Below are 16422 nucleotides of genomic sequence, written 5' to 3' on the forward strand. Positions count from 1 at the left end.
TTGTGGCAACTTTTCTGCAAGCCCTTAGAATGAAAGCCGCATGTCAAGGTCAAGGGTCTTGGTCTCCTTGTCCTCTTCATGGCCATTCTGCTACCTACCAAGCCTTGAGCCACCTTGCACAGTTTGTTTTTAACCTAAAGCAGTCTCATGAGCTAAACTGAACATATAGCCCTTTGCTTTTATTTTAGTTGACACACAGCCCTTGCTCACCTAGATGTTGTAACAGAGAACTGGATTTTCTCTAAAATCGGTATCAGTCAGGATGAGGCAGTGCAGAGTCCATGGGTGCAGAATTTTGTGAGAATCTCAGTAGATGTTCTCTCCTGGTGAAATTAATAGAGGATTTCAGTCTCTTAATCAGGTGCCTCTAGAGCAGTGGATCAGTGATGAGGTGAATAGCTCTCTCCTCCCAGCCCATTGTTCCTATGGGTAAGTTAGAGAATTCCCTCTGGTGCTGTGAAGAAATAGATTTTTATTAAAAGGACAGATGGTATAGAGTTCTTTTTAAGCCACAAAGCCTGTGTAATTTCTGACAAGTTACTTGAGAAACTTTAAAAACAGCATTTATTATCTAGATAAAAGACAAATCTTTCTGAATTTTTTGTTTCATAACAGAAGAGAAGATTCACAAAAAGTTAGAGGGGTCTCCCTCTCCAGAGGCAGAATTATCCCCTACAGCAAAGGATCAAGTGGAAATGTATGTAAGATTGTATTCAGTGATAAAGTGTGCATTTGTTAAAATCAGACTAATAACTGCTCTGTGGTTTTCGGTTTTTGTTCATTGTCTTGTATTTAGTTTCATATCTAATAACTCATGAAACACTTGAACAATTACTATGTGCTTGCACTGAGAATTCAGAGGTAGATAAGATGGTCCTATCTTTATCATACATACTAAATCAATATTTGTGAAATGAATGGAGCAGGCAAGGTTATTATTTAAAGTCCATTCATGTGCAGTCACACCAGTCTTTGGAGACAGCTGCGAGAAAGTGTTTTACATACAAGGAGACCAAGTGTCTACTGCTGCTTACAAAGAAATGTGGGCAAGTCATTGACCTTTTCAAGGTTGTTTCCTGAAGATGCTCTTCTTTCTTTGTAAATGGTTAGTAAAATCAGCTTCACTATAAGCAGAACTTCCTTACTATACATTTTATTTGAATCTTCTGAACTTCTAGACTATATCTTTTATTGGTTGGTGTGGACCTGTGCTGTCCAGCATGGTCTCTATAAGTTGCGTGTGGCTATTTAGCACTTGAAATGTGGCTATACTTCAAATTGAAATGTGTTATAAATGTAAATTCTCACCAGATTTCAAAGACTTGGTATAAAAAAGAATGTAAAATATTACATTAATATTTTTAACTACCAATTACATGCCAGAAAGATAATGTGATGGATGTATTTGGTTACATAAAATACATTATTGAATTTAGCTGCACCTTTTCTTCTTACTTTTAATGTGACTCCTTAAAAATTACATGTGAGGCTTACCATGTATTTCTATTAGACAGCTCTAGTAGAGGCTGAAAAGGAGAATCAGGTGTAGACCCTTTGAAAACATGGCCTTTTATCACTTCACGTGTGACCTTGACTGTTGACTCCAGAGTAACAGTCCCTTTGGTAGTAGGCAACCCAACTCTAGATTCTTGCTTTGGCAAGATCTGGTTTTGGTCTGAGATCTGCGATGGCTACCAGCTTCTCGGCAGATTGGAAACTCTCATTGTCATCAAGTCCTCTAAAAGCAGCCTCCCTGACTTTTACTGTCCTGCATTTCCCGTACTCACTGGTTTCCTCCGGTTTTGTGTCTACATACAGACTCTCGTGCCTCATAAGTAGTACTCCCTAAGCTGCTCTGTTTCTGGGGCGTCGAGGCTCTACTGTGGTCCACTTTTTCTAGTGGTTCTAGGCTGCACCAGCATCCTCTTTTCTGAACACTTGAACATCCTCGATAACCCCTACTGTCTCTGAGGGCCTGTGTGATGCCAGGCATTTCTCCTGAGAACACTCGTGTGGTGACAGCCACCATGTAATATTCCGGCTCCTCTTGTACATTTATTCCTGTACTATCACAGCTCTGTGAGGTGGATGATAGTATTACCTGCGTTTTGCAGGCCATGGAGAGGTCGTGTCACATGCCTAAGGTCACCCTGGTCAGGGCAGAGTCAGGGTTCATAATCGGGGAGCGCGGCTTCAGAGCCCAGGCTCTCCAGCCTGTTTCCCCTGCTCCCAGGAGCCTCATGAGGTAAGTCCTGTCCTCACCGGCTCACAGCTGAGAATGTGGACCTAGACATCAGATGAGGAGCTTAAAGTCACATGCATAGTAAATGACGTGAACTGAGATGCAAATGCAGATATTTCTTCTGGAGATTACATTCTTTTCTCTGTGTTGTATCTGTCCTTTGTGACTTCTTAGTTAAAATGACGACTTTAAAGATAAAAACTGTCCTCTTCCCTATTTTCTAAATACTCTTTTAGTGCCCCCCTCAGTGCTGAACATAAATAAAGGTGCTTGATACATGTGACTAAACAGAGAGCATGTTTCACTGTATTATTCATTTTTCTTAAAAGTTGGTAGTTTGTGGATGACGTAAATGTTGACTGCTAAAGTGAACTAGCCCGTTGCCCCACCTGGGAGGGAAGGTGGTTTTGCTGTATCTCGCACATCTGAGTGCCTGATTCTGAACTCTGTCCTCTGTTTTGCAGGTACTATGAGGCATTCCCACCACTGTCTGAGAAACCAGTTTGCCTGCAGGAAATCATGACTGTGTGGAACAAGTCTAAAGTCTGTTCTTACTCTAGCTCTTCTTCATCATCCACAGCCCCACCAGCTAGCACAGACACATCCTCCCCCAAGGACTGCAACAGTGAAGGCGAAGCCGTCAGGGAAAGAAGCAGCGAAGTGCCCACCACTGCACACGAGAAAACCCGGAGCAAAAGTAAAAGCGAGAAGGAGAACACATTCAGTCATGGCACAGTGGAAGAAAAGCCTGCTTTGTACAAAAAGCAGATCCGACATAAGCCCGAAGGGAAGATTCGCCCTCGCTCCTGGTCCTCTGGCTCAAGCGAAGCGGGCTCAAGCTCGAGTGGCCATCAGGGAGAGTTAAAAGCATCCGTGAAGTGTGTGAAAGTGAGACACAAGACCCGAGAAATTCGAAGCAAAAAAGGGCGAAATGGGCCAAGTAGGCTGTCGCTGAAGGCCAGCGACAGGGCCGAGAGGGGTGTGCCTGTGGGGGGCAGCAGCAGTGGCAGTGGCGGGGGCTCCATCAAGCCGCTCTGCCGGCGTGGGAAGAGGCCCCTGAAGGACCCGGCGAGAAGGGACATTGGAAGCACCGAAGGAAGAGACCTGTCCCTGGAGACCAGAAACGACAGAGAATATAAAGAGGAACCCCTGTGGTATACCGAGCCCATCGCTGAGTATTTTGTTCCTTTGAGTAGGAAGAGTAAACTAGAGACCACGTACCGAAACCGACAGGATACGAGTGATCTGGCATCAGAGGCGGTGGAAGAGTTGTCGGAATCAGTGCACGGTCTTTGTATCAGCAACAATAATATTCATAAAACATACCTCGCAGCAGGTACTTTCATTGATGGTCATTTTGTAGAAATGCCTGCAGTTATCGATGAGGATATTGACCTCACTGGGACCTCATTCTGTTCTCTCCCAGAGGACAACAAGTATCTGGATGATATTCATCTATCAGAATTAACACACTTCTATGAAGTGGATATTGATCAATCCATGTTGGATCCTGGTGCCTCAGAAACAATGCAAGGAGAAAGTCGGATCTTGAATATGATTCGACAAAAAAGCAAAGAGAAAACAGATTTTGAGGCAGAATGTTGCATAGTGTTAGATGGGATGGAGTTGCAAGGGGAACGTGCAATATGGACAGACTCCACCAGCTCTGCGGGCGCTGAGGGCTTCTTCCTGCAAGACCTCAGCAATCTGGCTCAGTTTTGGGAGTGCTGTTCATCCAGCTCTGGCGATGCCGACGGAGAGAGTTTTGGAGGAGATTCTCCAATTAGACTCTCTCCGATCTTGGACAGCACAGCACTCAATCCGCATTTGCTTGCTGGCAATCAGGAGCTCTTTTCAGATATTAATGAAGGATCTGGCATAAACTCGTGTTTTTCAGTGTTTGAAGTGCAATGCAGTAATTCTGTTCTACCATTTTCGTTTGAAACTCTCAACTTGGGAAATGAAAATACAGATTCTAGTGCTAATACGCTTGGGAAAACCCAGTCTAGATTGCTAATATGGACCAAAAATAGTGCCTTTGAAGAAAATGAACACTGTTCTAATCTTTCAACAAGAACTTGTAGCCCATGGTCCCATTCAGAAGAAACACGTTCAGACAACGAGACATTAAATATTCAGTTTGAAGAGTCCACGCAGTTTAACACAGAAGATATTAATTACGTAGTTCCTAGAGTCTCATCGAATTATGTAGATGAAGAACTTCTAGATTTTTTGCAAGATGAAACTTGCCAGCAAAACAGTAGAACACTAGGAGAAATTCCCACCTTAGTTTTCAAGAAAAAATCGAAACTAGAATCTGTCTGTGGTATTCAGCTAGAGCAAAAGGCGGAACACAAAACCTTGGAAACTGCACGAGGGTGTGGCGAAAGCGGTCCACATGGAGGTGGCTACAGCTCAGGGGTTATTAAAGACATTTGGACAAAGATGGCAGATGGGGCATCGGCTACGGCAGACGTGGAAAGAGCGGATGAGGAGTTGTTTCCACCAGACGTCAGTAGCTACTGCTGCTGCCTGGAGGTTGAGGCCGAGGCCGAGACCCTGCGGGAGCCTCACAAGGCTGTGCAGAGGTCCGAGTACCGTCTGTGGGAGGGGCAGAAAGACAGCCTGGAGAAGAGAGCTTTTGTTTCCGGGGAGCTGTCGAAGGTGGACGGTGGAGACTATACCACACCCTCTAAACCTTGGGATGTGGCCCAGGACAAAGAGAACACATTCATTCTCGGAGGAGTTTATGGAGAGCTCAAAACCTTTAGTAGTGATGGGGAGTGGGCCGTCGTGCCGCCCAGCCACGCCAAGGGGAGTCTGTTACAGTGTGCAGCTTCCGACGTGGTGACCATAGCTGGGACAGACGTCTTCATGACCCCAGGGAACAGTTTTGCTCCTGGTCACAGGCAGTTATGGAAGCCCTTTGTGTCATTCGAACAGAACGATCAGCCGAGGAGTGGGGAAAACGGATTACATAAAGGATTTTCTTTTATCTTCCATGAAGACCTACTAGGAGCATGTGGTAACTTTCAGGTTGAAGATCCTGGGCTGGAGTACTCCTTCTCTTCCTTCGACTTGAGCAATCCGTTCTCCCAAGTTCTTCACGTTGAGTGTTCGTTTGAACCCGAAGGGATTGCCTCTTTCAGCCCTAGTTTTAAACCGAAATCCATCCTTTGCTCTGATTCAGACAGCGAAGTGTTTCATCCCAGGATATGTGGCGTTGACAGAACCCAGTACCGGGCCATTCGAATCTCTCCCAGGACTCACTTCCGCCCAATTTCGGCATCTGAGCTGTCCCCAGGAGGAGGAAGTGAGTCAGAATTTGAATCTGAGAAAGATGAAGCGAATATTCCCATTCCTTCTCACGTTGATGCATTTGAAGACCCACAGGCAGATCTCCAACCGCTGGAAGAAGATGCCGAGAAAGAAGGCCATTACTACGGAAAATCAGAGCTGGAGTCGGGCAAGTTCCTCCCCAGGTTAAAAAAATCTGGCATGGAGAAGAGTGCTCAGACGTCCCTGGATTCTCAGGAGGAATCAGCTGGGATTCTGCCGGTGGGGAAGCAGAATCAGTGTTTGGAATGTAGCATGAATGAATCTCTGGAAATTGCTTTAGAAAGCTCAGAAGCAAATTGTAAAATAATGGCACAATGCGAGGAAGAAATTAATAATTTTTGCAGTTGCAAAGCAGGTTGTCAGTTCCCCACTTATGAAGATAATCCAGTTTCTTCGGGACAGCTGGAAGAGGTAGGTGGTTGTCTGTGTGTGTTGGGGGTATTGAAGTTGGTTGGACTTGAATGCAGGACCAGCCACATCAGGCAATGGAAGATATGGTGGAATTATTGGGAAATTAGCTTCAGCATCTGAAAATGTACATTCTTATGATTTTACATAAGGGCTTAGAATGGTTTTTGACATTCATACATTTGAACTAGACAATAGACCTCTTTTGCTGAGAAAAGACATTGTAAAATCATAAGAATAGGAAATTTTGTCTTCATATGCACGCACTATGCATCATGAGAAATTGAGCATGCCAGCATTGCAGCCTTCACAGCTGATGGATTGTGCGGTGCTGGTTCACTCTGCAGCAGGCCCTGCGCCCTTCACGAGCAGAAGCGGACGGTCTCTTTAGTTTGTAACCCTGTCACATGGCTTCCGAAACGCTGGTCAGTTTAGAACTTAGGTTTTGCATGTAAAATAAATGACATCTGTATAGAGTTCTCTAAGACAGATGGCAGTACATGTAAAAACCCACAATCCAAATGCAACAAAAAAGCTGCTACAGAACGTATATAGATGGACCTCGCTTTTTACCAAGTGCATATTTCTAAAGCTATGGGAGTTATGTGTCAAAGATAAGGTTAATGGTAGTTTTGTGAACGGGAGTCCTTGTACCCTTTGTGACTATCTCTAAGAAGTGGTTTGAGGTTAAATTGAGTGTGCAAGAATATCACCGAAGGTAACAACCGGTTTCACAGAACACAGCGATCTGTCCATTTCTCAGCCGCTACTTGATCAACAGTGCCTGGCCTTTGTTCAGGAACAGATGATTAAAAGACATTGGGATGTGCTTGAATGTCATGCTGCTTGTGGCCAGAGAGCCACTGAATGTCCTCCCTCCCTCCCTGGCCCTGTGCATGCTCAATCCACCTCTGCTATAGCTAAATCCTGCCCAAACTGTGGGGCTCTCTTCAGACCCCCTCCCGCCCCACATCTAACTCCTCTTCTCTCCCCTTCCTCACCCCCACCCGCATCAGAACTAACACCTCTCTTCTCTTCCTTTTCATGCACTGTGCCTCTTTTTCTGTTGCATTTTCCATGTTTCACGGGTCATTTATGTACTTTCTCTCGTTAGGTTATAAGCTCCTTATGGAAATGGACTGTGCCTTCCTCGCTTGTGGGGCCAGTACCGGGGGGACCTGAGTGCGTGTGGTGGGAGGAAGCCCACAGATGACTCGAGGGCCCCTGGTCTGAGTAGCCTGCCCATCCTTGAGTTGAGTCCCGCCGAAACACTGAAATCCCGGCTGCCAAGAACAAAAACCAGTGATGTCGTTAGCCTTTATCTGTTTGCTTATTGCCCCTCTTTTTATCCTTGAATGTTCCTTTATGTACTTTGTATTTCACCTGGTTCCAGATTGGGAAGAAAGAAACAGAGGGAAGAAGCGAGATTCTACATACCACTGCCATATTGCTTCGCTTCCTAGTATGTTGATGGATTTATGTGTTATCAGAATTCTGGGTTGCCTTGGAAGGTCTCAGCCGCTAGTAAAGTCCTCAGAGGACATGGTGGGGTTGTCTCCTAGGGTTGGCGTAGCCACTGCCATCAGCCCTGGCCTCTGGGTGGCGTGGCATGGTGTAGGGCTGGGGCGGAGCTCACGTCCTGGATGGATGAACTACAGAAAGGTTGGGAGAGTGGCCAGAAGGGACCAGAGCATGTGCCTTTACACTCTCACACTGTCTGGGCAGTCTAGGGGGCCCTCTTCCCCCTTTTCCTGGGGGAGGGCTGTCTGTGAGCCCAGTTGTAAAGGTCACTATTGAAAGGCTCTGTTTCAGAACAGATAGACTAAAAATGTAAGAATTCTAGGGACGCGTGGCCAGCTCTTGATTTCAGAGTCATGAGTTCAAGCCCCATGTTGGGCATAGAGTTTGCTTAAAAAGAAAAGAAAAACCTTAGTGTAGGCATTTTAAAAGAATTGGTGTCTAGAAGCATGGATTCTTTTCAAAAGTTGAGTTTAATCAATTCAAACATTTTTTGAATACCCGTTACATGCCCATCGCTAAGGTAGATGTCCTTTAGGAACAAGACCCCATCCCTACCCTGGAAGATTTCAGTCTAGCTACAAAGACCACTTTGTAAGTAGATAATTTAATTGAAAAAGGTAATCTATTCATACAGCAAATTCAGAAGTTATAAGAGGGTGTATATATCATAGTGAATAGGTCCTCCTGAACAGCAACTGCAAGCATGCGTCTTGGCACATCTTTCAGGGGTATTTATGCACGTAGAAACAAAGACATGTTCACACGTTTCCTCTTTTTTTCTCTTTTCACAGAAATGGCACTTTATTCTAATCAGCCTTCCTTTTTGATTTCCTGGATACTGTTACGTTGTACGGACAGATGTACTGTGATTGACCTAGCCAGTTCCTTGCATTTTAGGGCATCTGGGCAAATGCAATTGTAGGTAACTGGGTAGGCGGCATAGTGGAGGTGAGCACAGAAATGCCGTGGGAGCCCAGAGGAGAGCCCGCCTAGTGGTGAGAGTTGAGGGAGGCTTTTGAGCACACCTGCGGGTCCCAGGGCAGAAGGGAGAGGAGGCGGGGGCCTAGAGGCAGAAGAAAGAGCATAAGCAGAGGCAAAGAGCCTTGAAGTTTCTCACTTGTGCAGGATATCTGCCAGCAGTTAGTTCTTGGCTTCTGAAATAGAAAATGGAAGGTGCGGAGTATGCCTTGGGAGCCCATTCATGCATGAGGTTGGTGGCAAAAGCTTTCTTGTCATTTTCTTATTGTCAACTTAGTGCTATGTGCTTTAGAGCACAGAAAAGCAGAGAAGGCTTGGGCTTCTTCAGTTTGTGGCCCAGTCCAGGAGAGGAGCCAGTGTGCCCGAGGACAGTGTGCTGTGGCCATCAGAAAGTTCTGATGAGTGGAGAGGGTGGCGGGGGCGGTCCTTGGGCTGTGGCACCTCACCCACCTGTGCCAGTGTCGCGTCCACTCCGGTTTGTCACCTTGTCCCCCTCACTGCCCACAATGACCTGTGATGGATTTTTGTCCCCCTCCCCGTGACTGTGAAGGACTCCTTCCCCCAGAGGGAAGAGGGAAGGAGTTGCTGCCCCTGAGCCTGGTGTCAGATCTTTCCACTGCTTTGCACTTCTGTCAGTGAAGGCAAACTCAGGCCACGTAGTATCTCTCCTTGGTCTCAGCGGCCCTCTGCAGCTCTTCATTTACAATGGCTTTCTTTTCCTTTTGTGACCTAGATGAGTGGGAGCTGACTGTGGCTGAGGGCCACTCTTCCACGCTCTTCCCAGAGTAGAACTCAAAGAGAAACACCAATGACCTTTGTCTTCCAAACCTGGGAGCACTTAGTGAGCATTCATACTCAGCTTCCAGCTTCTGAAGAATTTCTGAGTAGCCCATCGGTTGCTAAAAACATTTCTGGTCAGGCTTTCTGGCTTAAATTTGTGTCTTCTCTGTTTTTTCACGGTTTCATTCATCAAGTATTTGCGGGGAGCCTGCTCTGTCTGGGCGCTAGTCTGGGTGTGGAGGACAGGCACAGAGCCTTCTCTGGTCAGGTGACATTCTCTGACGGCATGCCATCCATGACATTGTGTGCTGGTGGACCAGAGGCGTGGAGGGTGCAGAGCTGGCTCAGGGCTGCTTGGAGGACATGTCACTAGAAGCTGGGGCTCAGGGTGGGCTTCTCGGCAAAGGTGTCATCTGAAAACAGGCGTCCAGGTGAGAATGTGAGCCGAGCAGCTGTTGGGGGAGAGGAGAGAAGTGCCCTGGCAGAGGCTCCTGGCCCACCCACAGCTGCATCCTCATCTGGTCTCCCTTCCACCTTCCGTCCTCCCCAACTAGAAGTGGAGTCCATGTGTCCAATAGAGGTTGCTTAAGCCATGCATGGTCCTCTTTGCTGTGCAACCCGGAAGCTGGAGCTAGCGAAGTGAAATGATGTCAGGATTTAATGCAGGTTCGTTGAGTATGTGTTCAGTGTAGCACAGAACAGGACAAAGAAGTCTCTCCCTTTGGAATTGACTTTCAAGGGGAGGATGCAGAAAAAAATCCTAAGACTATAGCAGAAACTGGCTTGACTTCAACAGTGAGTTCAGCCCAAGGTGAGGGTGGGGAGGCAGAGGATGGCTTTTGGGAATCAGGGAGCTGCATCCCCTGGAGCCTTTCCTTCAGGCCAGCAGACATTGTGTAGGCCTGGTGCCCTGAGGCATGCAGATGAATAGGCATGGGCCCTGCCTCTCCCCTCTAGTCTCCTCAGCTTCCAGCCTCCTCTCTGATCATGCTGACCCCTCCAGCCTGCTCGCTCGGCTGTTTCCCACCCTCCCTTTCTCCCCCTCACCCCTACTCCCACGGTCTTGGGACAGGGTCACACAATAACCAGTGTGACTGCACTCGCACGAATGAATAAACTTTGATTGCTCCGCAGCTGCCTAGGACGTTTTCTTTTGCAAGTAGAAACTTGTCTCCAAGTCCATCTTCCTTTACTGGTCCTTTGGGGACAAGGGCAACTTTTCTGTCCAGGAGGCCTCTTGCTCCTCCCAAATAGCACTAAGTTGTCATCTCACAGTGTAGGTGTGCCTTATAGAGAAGCCAAGGTCTTTCTGGAAAGGTCTAGGGGTTCTGTGAATGATGTGTCAGATGCAATTAATTTCCTTGAGCTAGCTATAGACCTTGGCTGTCGTGACTTCATTTGCATGAAGCTGAGCCTTGTCCTGCTTATATAACAGCGTGGTACGGACTACTGTTGTTGGAAAGAGCTGAGGGAGAACATAGTGAAGGTTAACTGGCCACTCTGGGTAGACAGTACAGTTTCCCCCAGTATCTAGTTTAAGAGTCTTTCTTTTTGCCAAGTTATATTAAGTGAAAAATGAAGGATTGATGCATTTCTCATTAGTTAAATAATAAAAAACACACATTATTGAATCAAAAATTCTTAGATCTGGAAGACCATTTACATGTAAGAAGAACGAAGTCCTGTCAGAGGAGTGATGTTCATTGTTTGCTAGGACTGCTCAGGTTCTCAGCTTGAACACAGAGTGAGGTGTCTTCTGAAGCAGGAGGTGCATACAGTGTCCACAGGCCTTATTTATATTTAGGCCCAACGTCCTCTGGTTCTCAGCAAAGCACATAGTTGGGTTATAAAGCTACATAGCTTGGTAACTCTGCCTACGCGATTTTTATCATCCAGTGTCATCGTCTTTGACTGCCCCCCACCCCCACCCCCCGGACATGTGAAGGAAGAGACGGTCCACTCTTCTCTGGAGCATTGCATACCAGTGGAGACTTAGGGCTGCTCCATTATTTCTCTGCTTTTCCCAAATCTAGAAATTTGCCTTTACCTGGGGATATTTTGGGGGGATATTTTGACTTGTAAGTATTTTGTTGTTTTGTTTTTTTAAACATCTTCATTCCACTCCCAATATAAGTGCTCCTTAAAAAAAATTTCCTTTATATGTTATGAACACTTTGGCTTTTTAAATTCACCTTCTCAGATGTCTGGCTGGCTTAGTTGGCAGAGTGTGTGACTCTTGATCTCCGGGTCATAAGTTTGAGCCCCATTTTGGGTATAGAAATTACTAAAAAATAATATATTAAGAAAATTAATTAACGAACCTTGTCTAGAACAGTGTTACAAACAAAAAACAAGTCATTGATTTAAAAATCCAGGATTTGTAGTTCCTAATTAATAATGCTTGAACTTTCTCCTTTATCCTGAAAGTTTGTAAACTTTTTTCTGTATTTGTTTAAACAGTTTCCCGTATTGAACACTGATGTTCAGGGAATGAATAGGAGTCAAGAGAAGCAGACCTGGTGGGAAAAAGCCTTGTACTCTCCTCTCTTTCCTACGCCAGAGTGTGAAGGTAAGGAGGCCTATACTGGGGCATTGGTTCATCCACTCATTCAGAGTTCTAATCCATTGAGAACAGTGCATTCTTTCACTATGATTAGCAGTCCAAAAAGCATTTACCAAGAGGCTCTTGGTGTAGCCAGCCTTTGTCAGGCACTGAGGACACAGAGACGAGTGTGCACTGGATCCTGTCCTTAGCCTGATGTGGGGAGAGGTATGGAAATGCATATAAGAAGGACCGACCTTTGCCAAGACCTATTCAGGATCCCAGTGAATCTTGGCGGGGTAGTGGAGGGGTCATCAGCTGTGAGGGGGATCTTCAGGAAGCTGCCCAGGTGGGGAAGGTGGGGAAGGGCAGAGTCCATAAGAGGAACAGCTTGCACGAGGACAAGAGGGTCTCTGGCAAGTGGGCCCAGCTGGCTTAGAGCTGAGGCCAGAAAGGCAGACGGAGGAAACCTATCGGGAGGTTTGAGAGTGCTGCTGATATAGGTCAAGTTGAACCCACAGGAAGGGAAGGCCATTGAAAAGACTGCAGATTGGAGGCTGTCAGGTCAGGCGTGTGTTTTAAAACAGTTCTAGCAGCAGAGTGGAGAAGAGGTTGAAAAGCTGAGGGTACTAAGTGGGGTTCTGAGCTCCCCCCACAAGTGGGTTCTCTGGAAGGGACATGGTCGAGGCCTGGCCTCAGGCCCTGCGGTGGGGAGTATCTGAGAGCAGGTCAGAGAGGTTTCGCAGAGGATGCCAGGGCTTGTTCAGTGACTTTCTGGGAGGTGTGAGCAGTAGGAGGGGCCTGAGGGGAGGACCAGGTGGGGGAGATGGAGCAGTTGCACATTTGATGAAGATGACTGTGGTCTGTGAGCCTCCCAGGTAGACATGCCCAGCAGCTATAAAAACTCCTGAAGTCTGGGGAGGAGTGAGGGCTGCAGAGGCCAGGGGCTCACTCCAGGGCGAGGGCAGCCCTGACTGTTACTGGCTGGCTTCCAGGCTACCGTGGGCTGTGGCGTTTGACCGGCTCTCTGCCATTAAAGCCTGAAGGCCAGAGGGGCATGTAAACTGGTAGTATTCACACGACCTTGTGTTTTTTGTGTCTCCCAGTTCATTTGTGATTAATGTGGAGCCAGTGGAGCCAGTGGTGTTGCTCTCTGCCCGTCTTGCCATGCACAATTCTGGTGCTCAGGACGCTGGCACTGGCCTCCCTCTGCAGCCTGGCCTTCGCCAACTGGGGGGACATGGGGTTGATTGCTTCCCCCTGTTCTGTGAGCCCAAAAACGCCTTCCCCAGAGCCTGCCTTGCCTTACTCCTTCCCAGAGATTTGTTGGATCAGAAAGACAGCATAGAAGGAGTGTTCATTTATAGCATCTTTGTTTATTTAACCGCATTTATGAAAGACCTGCTGTTCTACCATTAGCTGATATTTGGGTCGCCTTTTATTGTTTATGGAGCGCTGCTTGTCTTTCCTTTTACATAGACCCCACCATGACCTTGTGCGAGGTCAGCCTTAGTTTTCAGATGAGGACAATCTAAGACTCAGGTTTGGCAGTTTGTCCAGAATCCTGCATTAGCCATCAAGCTCAGGCTTAGTGTGGTCCAGAAGCTTCACGCTCTACAGTAGCTGTTTGCAGTCAATGCCCAGGGAGGCACCAGGGTGAGGGAAGCACAAATCTGGCCTGAACATAGATCCCTCTATGTGCCGGTGCATTCAGTCACAGATGAGTTAACAGGAGCACAGCTAAGGGAGGCTGAGTGCCCCAGAGTCCTGCCGCCAGAAGGAGAGGACGATGGGGCCGCAGGCAGCACCAGGGGTCAAGGAAGACCAGGCCCTGTGGGGTTTAGGATGATTTTCAGATCCTGAGTTCTGGCTTTGTTAGTGTGTCGAGGGCGGTCTTGGCAGCCTTAGTCTGGAAAGGAGTCCGTCCCAATCCGTCCCAACTCTAGGCTCTCAGTCCCAGGTCCGTGCTGTAAGGGGAGGTTCATGCTCGATGCTTTTTTTTTTTTTTTAATTGTGAAGTGGCAAATCGAGAAACTCTCAGTGGATAGATAATGGTAGCCAGGCTTTGGAATGACCTCCAACTCACAACTGTGCTTTAAATGCCTGCACAGTTGCCTTGTGGGGATGGTGACGTTCTGAGCCTCCCTCTCTTAGCCTGTGGGGGTTGGGGCGTGTGGTCTTCAGAGCAGGTTGACCAGGAGAATGGGTGGCCTCTTGCCCACTCAGTGGGAGAAACCAGAGTACAGCTGATGGTTAATAACAGGCCCTGTCCTTCTCCGAATCAGGGGCTGACCTGGAAGCTTTTGACCTCCCTGGGAAGGAGGGGGACCTTCCCTTTTTACAGTAAGGCAGGATGGAGGCTGAAGCGTGAGGCGGCTTCTCTGGGCACCCTGCAGCAGGGAGCCCATCTGGCCTAGAAGCCTGAGCCCTAAATGCCGCCCCCTGCTGGCCTTGTGCATTCACACATGTGGCCGTGTAGCACGTGTTGCTGACAGTCCTACCTGGTATGGGGCCCTGGGAATGCAGAGGCCAGCTGACTGGATCCCGGTTCTCCTGTTTAGCTCATGTCCCAGCACAGACCAGAGGGAGTAGGGACACTAGCCCTGTGACATCCAGGGCTACCTACAGGGAGAGGTGCCCAAGCACTAGTGCTGGTGGGTGCGGAAGCAGGATGTGTGTGGCGTACCTGTAGTGTGGCTAGTAAGGGGGAACAGTTCGAGAGTGGGGTGGGGACAAGGTCCTCTGGAACCAAGCAGCCAGAGCCTAAGGGCCTTGCGTGCTCTATGCCATGAAGGGTCTGTCCCAAGTGTGGTCTCTCCAGCTCACGCACTGGACTCTAGAGGTTTGAAGGCTCTTTGTAAGTGTGTGGGTATTATTTTAGTCTAACAGAGAAAGCAGTGAAACCATATAGGTAACAGTTATAGGCCCAGGAGACAAAATGGAACTCGAGTCCAGGGCCTCCATGGCCAGCTGGTAGACCTGGGGCTGTGACCAGCCCTTTTGTGTCTCCATTGTCTGTATTTGTAAAAAAGAGGCTAAAGATAGTGCCTCCCTGAGGAGGTACTTAAGAAGAGGAGCGTGCATAGCACAGGCCTGGTATGTGGTCCTCACCCGGCACATGGGAACTGTGTGAAGGGGGCTTTTGAAGAGCGTTGTCAGCAATCCCTACTGCCTTTTCCGAAGGCCTGTGACGTCATACACTCCTTTTGTACTTACAGAATTCTAAAAGAAGGGCAGGAAAGTGCAGGGATCAGGAGGAGGGTGGGAGCTGGCTATGTCCAGGGGCATATTCTAGCGCAGGAGGTAACTGGGGTAACTAGCTAGCTGGGCGTGTGGGGCCCATGAGAGCTTGGTCAGGCGAGCCCAGGGCAGAAGAGCATGCTGGGCTCTTGGTTAGCAGCAAGTGTGCCAGCACCATCCTTGAGGCTGTACGCATGTCACCTCTTCTGACTTGCACAGGACTCCATGAGGGCAGACGGTTGCCTCGTTTCAGAGATGGGGGAGCTGGGGCTCAGAGAGATGGTCATCTGCTGAGCCCCATCACTGGTGAGTCGCAGGACCAAGGATCCGCTCACGTCTGTGTTGTCCCAGAGCCCGTGTAATTGTCATGAACCTGAGCTGCTAACTTTGAGGTCCTGAGGCGGGCAGAGAGGGCTAGAGGTCATGGAGAGTATGATGGGGCCCAGCACAGCACTCAGTGGTAGGAGGGCACAGCAGTCACTGAGTGCTGGTCCTGTCCTCTCTGGTATCACACAAGAGTAGCCTGTCATCTCACTGAATGCCTCATGGTAGCTGGACCACAGGCGCCAGGAAACAGATGCTCAGTTGGGGCCGTTACAGGACTTGCACTCAGTGATTCAAACCAGGGTCCACATCAGGTCTGCTGGCGGTCTCTTCTCTCGTCCTTGTGTCTCTGCAGCTGCAGGGGATGCTGGGGGAGTGGGTGGGCAGGGCAGGGGGTGGTGCTGGTGTAGATTAAGCCTGGTGGATATTAGCCCTGGCTGTGGCTCCGAATCACCTGGGATCTTTACAGAACTGCTGACCCCTGGACCCTGACCCAGACCAGTTCAGTTGGGATCTCAGGCAAGCTCTGCTCCTTGGGCTCGTAGACTTTGCCTTAAGCTCCCAGGGCTGGGAACCTTTGCACTAAGTGATTGATTTGATTCCTTCTAATTCCAGCTTCCAGTTCCATCCCCTTCTGTGGGCTGCTCACCTACTCAAACCACTAGCTTCCTTTCTCTTCCCTATTCTGCAGATACAGAAAAGATGGACTTTAGTGTGGTGTTGAGTTGAGGGGGAACAGACGAGGTTCTTACCCTGTTTTGTCTTCCCCACCGCACTTCCTCCTGTCTGAAGTTCTTTGTTCGTTTGTTAGATGAACACGCATATGGTATATCGTCTGCCTCCCTCCATCCTCTGTACGCCCCTGTGAGCTGGGGCCTTGTTGGTGATTATGCTGTGTTCCTAGGGCTTACCCCATTACAGATGTGAATATGTGTGTGTTGAATGAATGTCTCATGGTGGGATAACAGGCATGTCTGGTTATGCTGGCCTATTTTTTAAAAAAACTTAATAAACAGATTATTAAAGGACTTTTTAAGTTGGCATAGCA

At 48.0% G+C, this 16422-nt stretch overlaps 1 protein-coding gene across 5 annotated transcripts in view; it reads left to right on the forward strand.

Annotated features, from left to right (window-relative positions):
- KIAA0232 (KIAA0232 ortholog) overlaps positions 1-16422 on the forward strand; it is an 89638-nt gene that overhangs the window by 68357 nt on the left and 4859 nt on the right. For 3 of the 5 annotated variants that reach the window (XM_041751624.1, XM_041751625.1, XM_041751628.1), the window contains 4 exons: positions 616-697; positions 2707-5992; positions 11729-11837; positions 15270-15356. In XM_041751624.1, coding sequence (XP_041607558.1) covers positions 616-697; positions 2707-5992; positions 11729-11837; positions 15270-15356 — 3564 coding nt within the window. The remainder of the gene's footprint in view (positions 1-615; positions 698-2706; positions 5993-11728; positions 11838-15269; positions 15357-16422) is intronic. The other 2 variants (XM_041751626.1, XM_041751627.1) reach the window with 1 other exon arrangement.

Source organism: Vulpes lagopus, chromosome 4 (genome assembly GCF_018345385.1).
Source record: "Vulpes lagopus strain Blue_001 chromosome 4, ASM1834538v1, whole genome shotgun sequence".
NCBI classification, from domain to species: Eukaryota; Metazoa; Chordata; class Mammalia; order Carnivora; family Canidae; genus Vulpes; species Vulpes lagopus.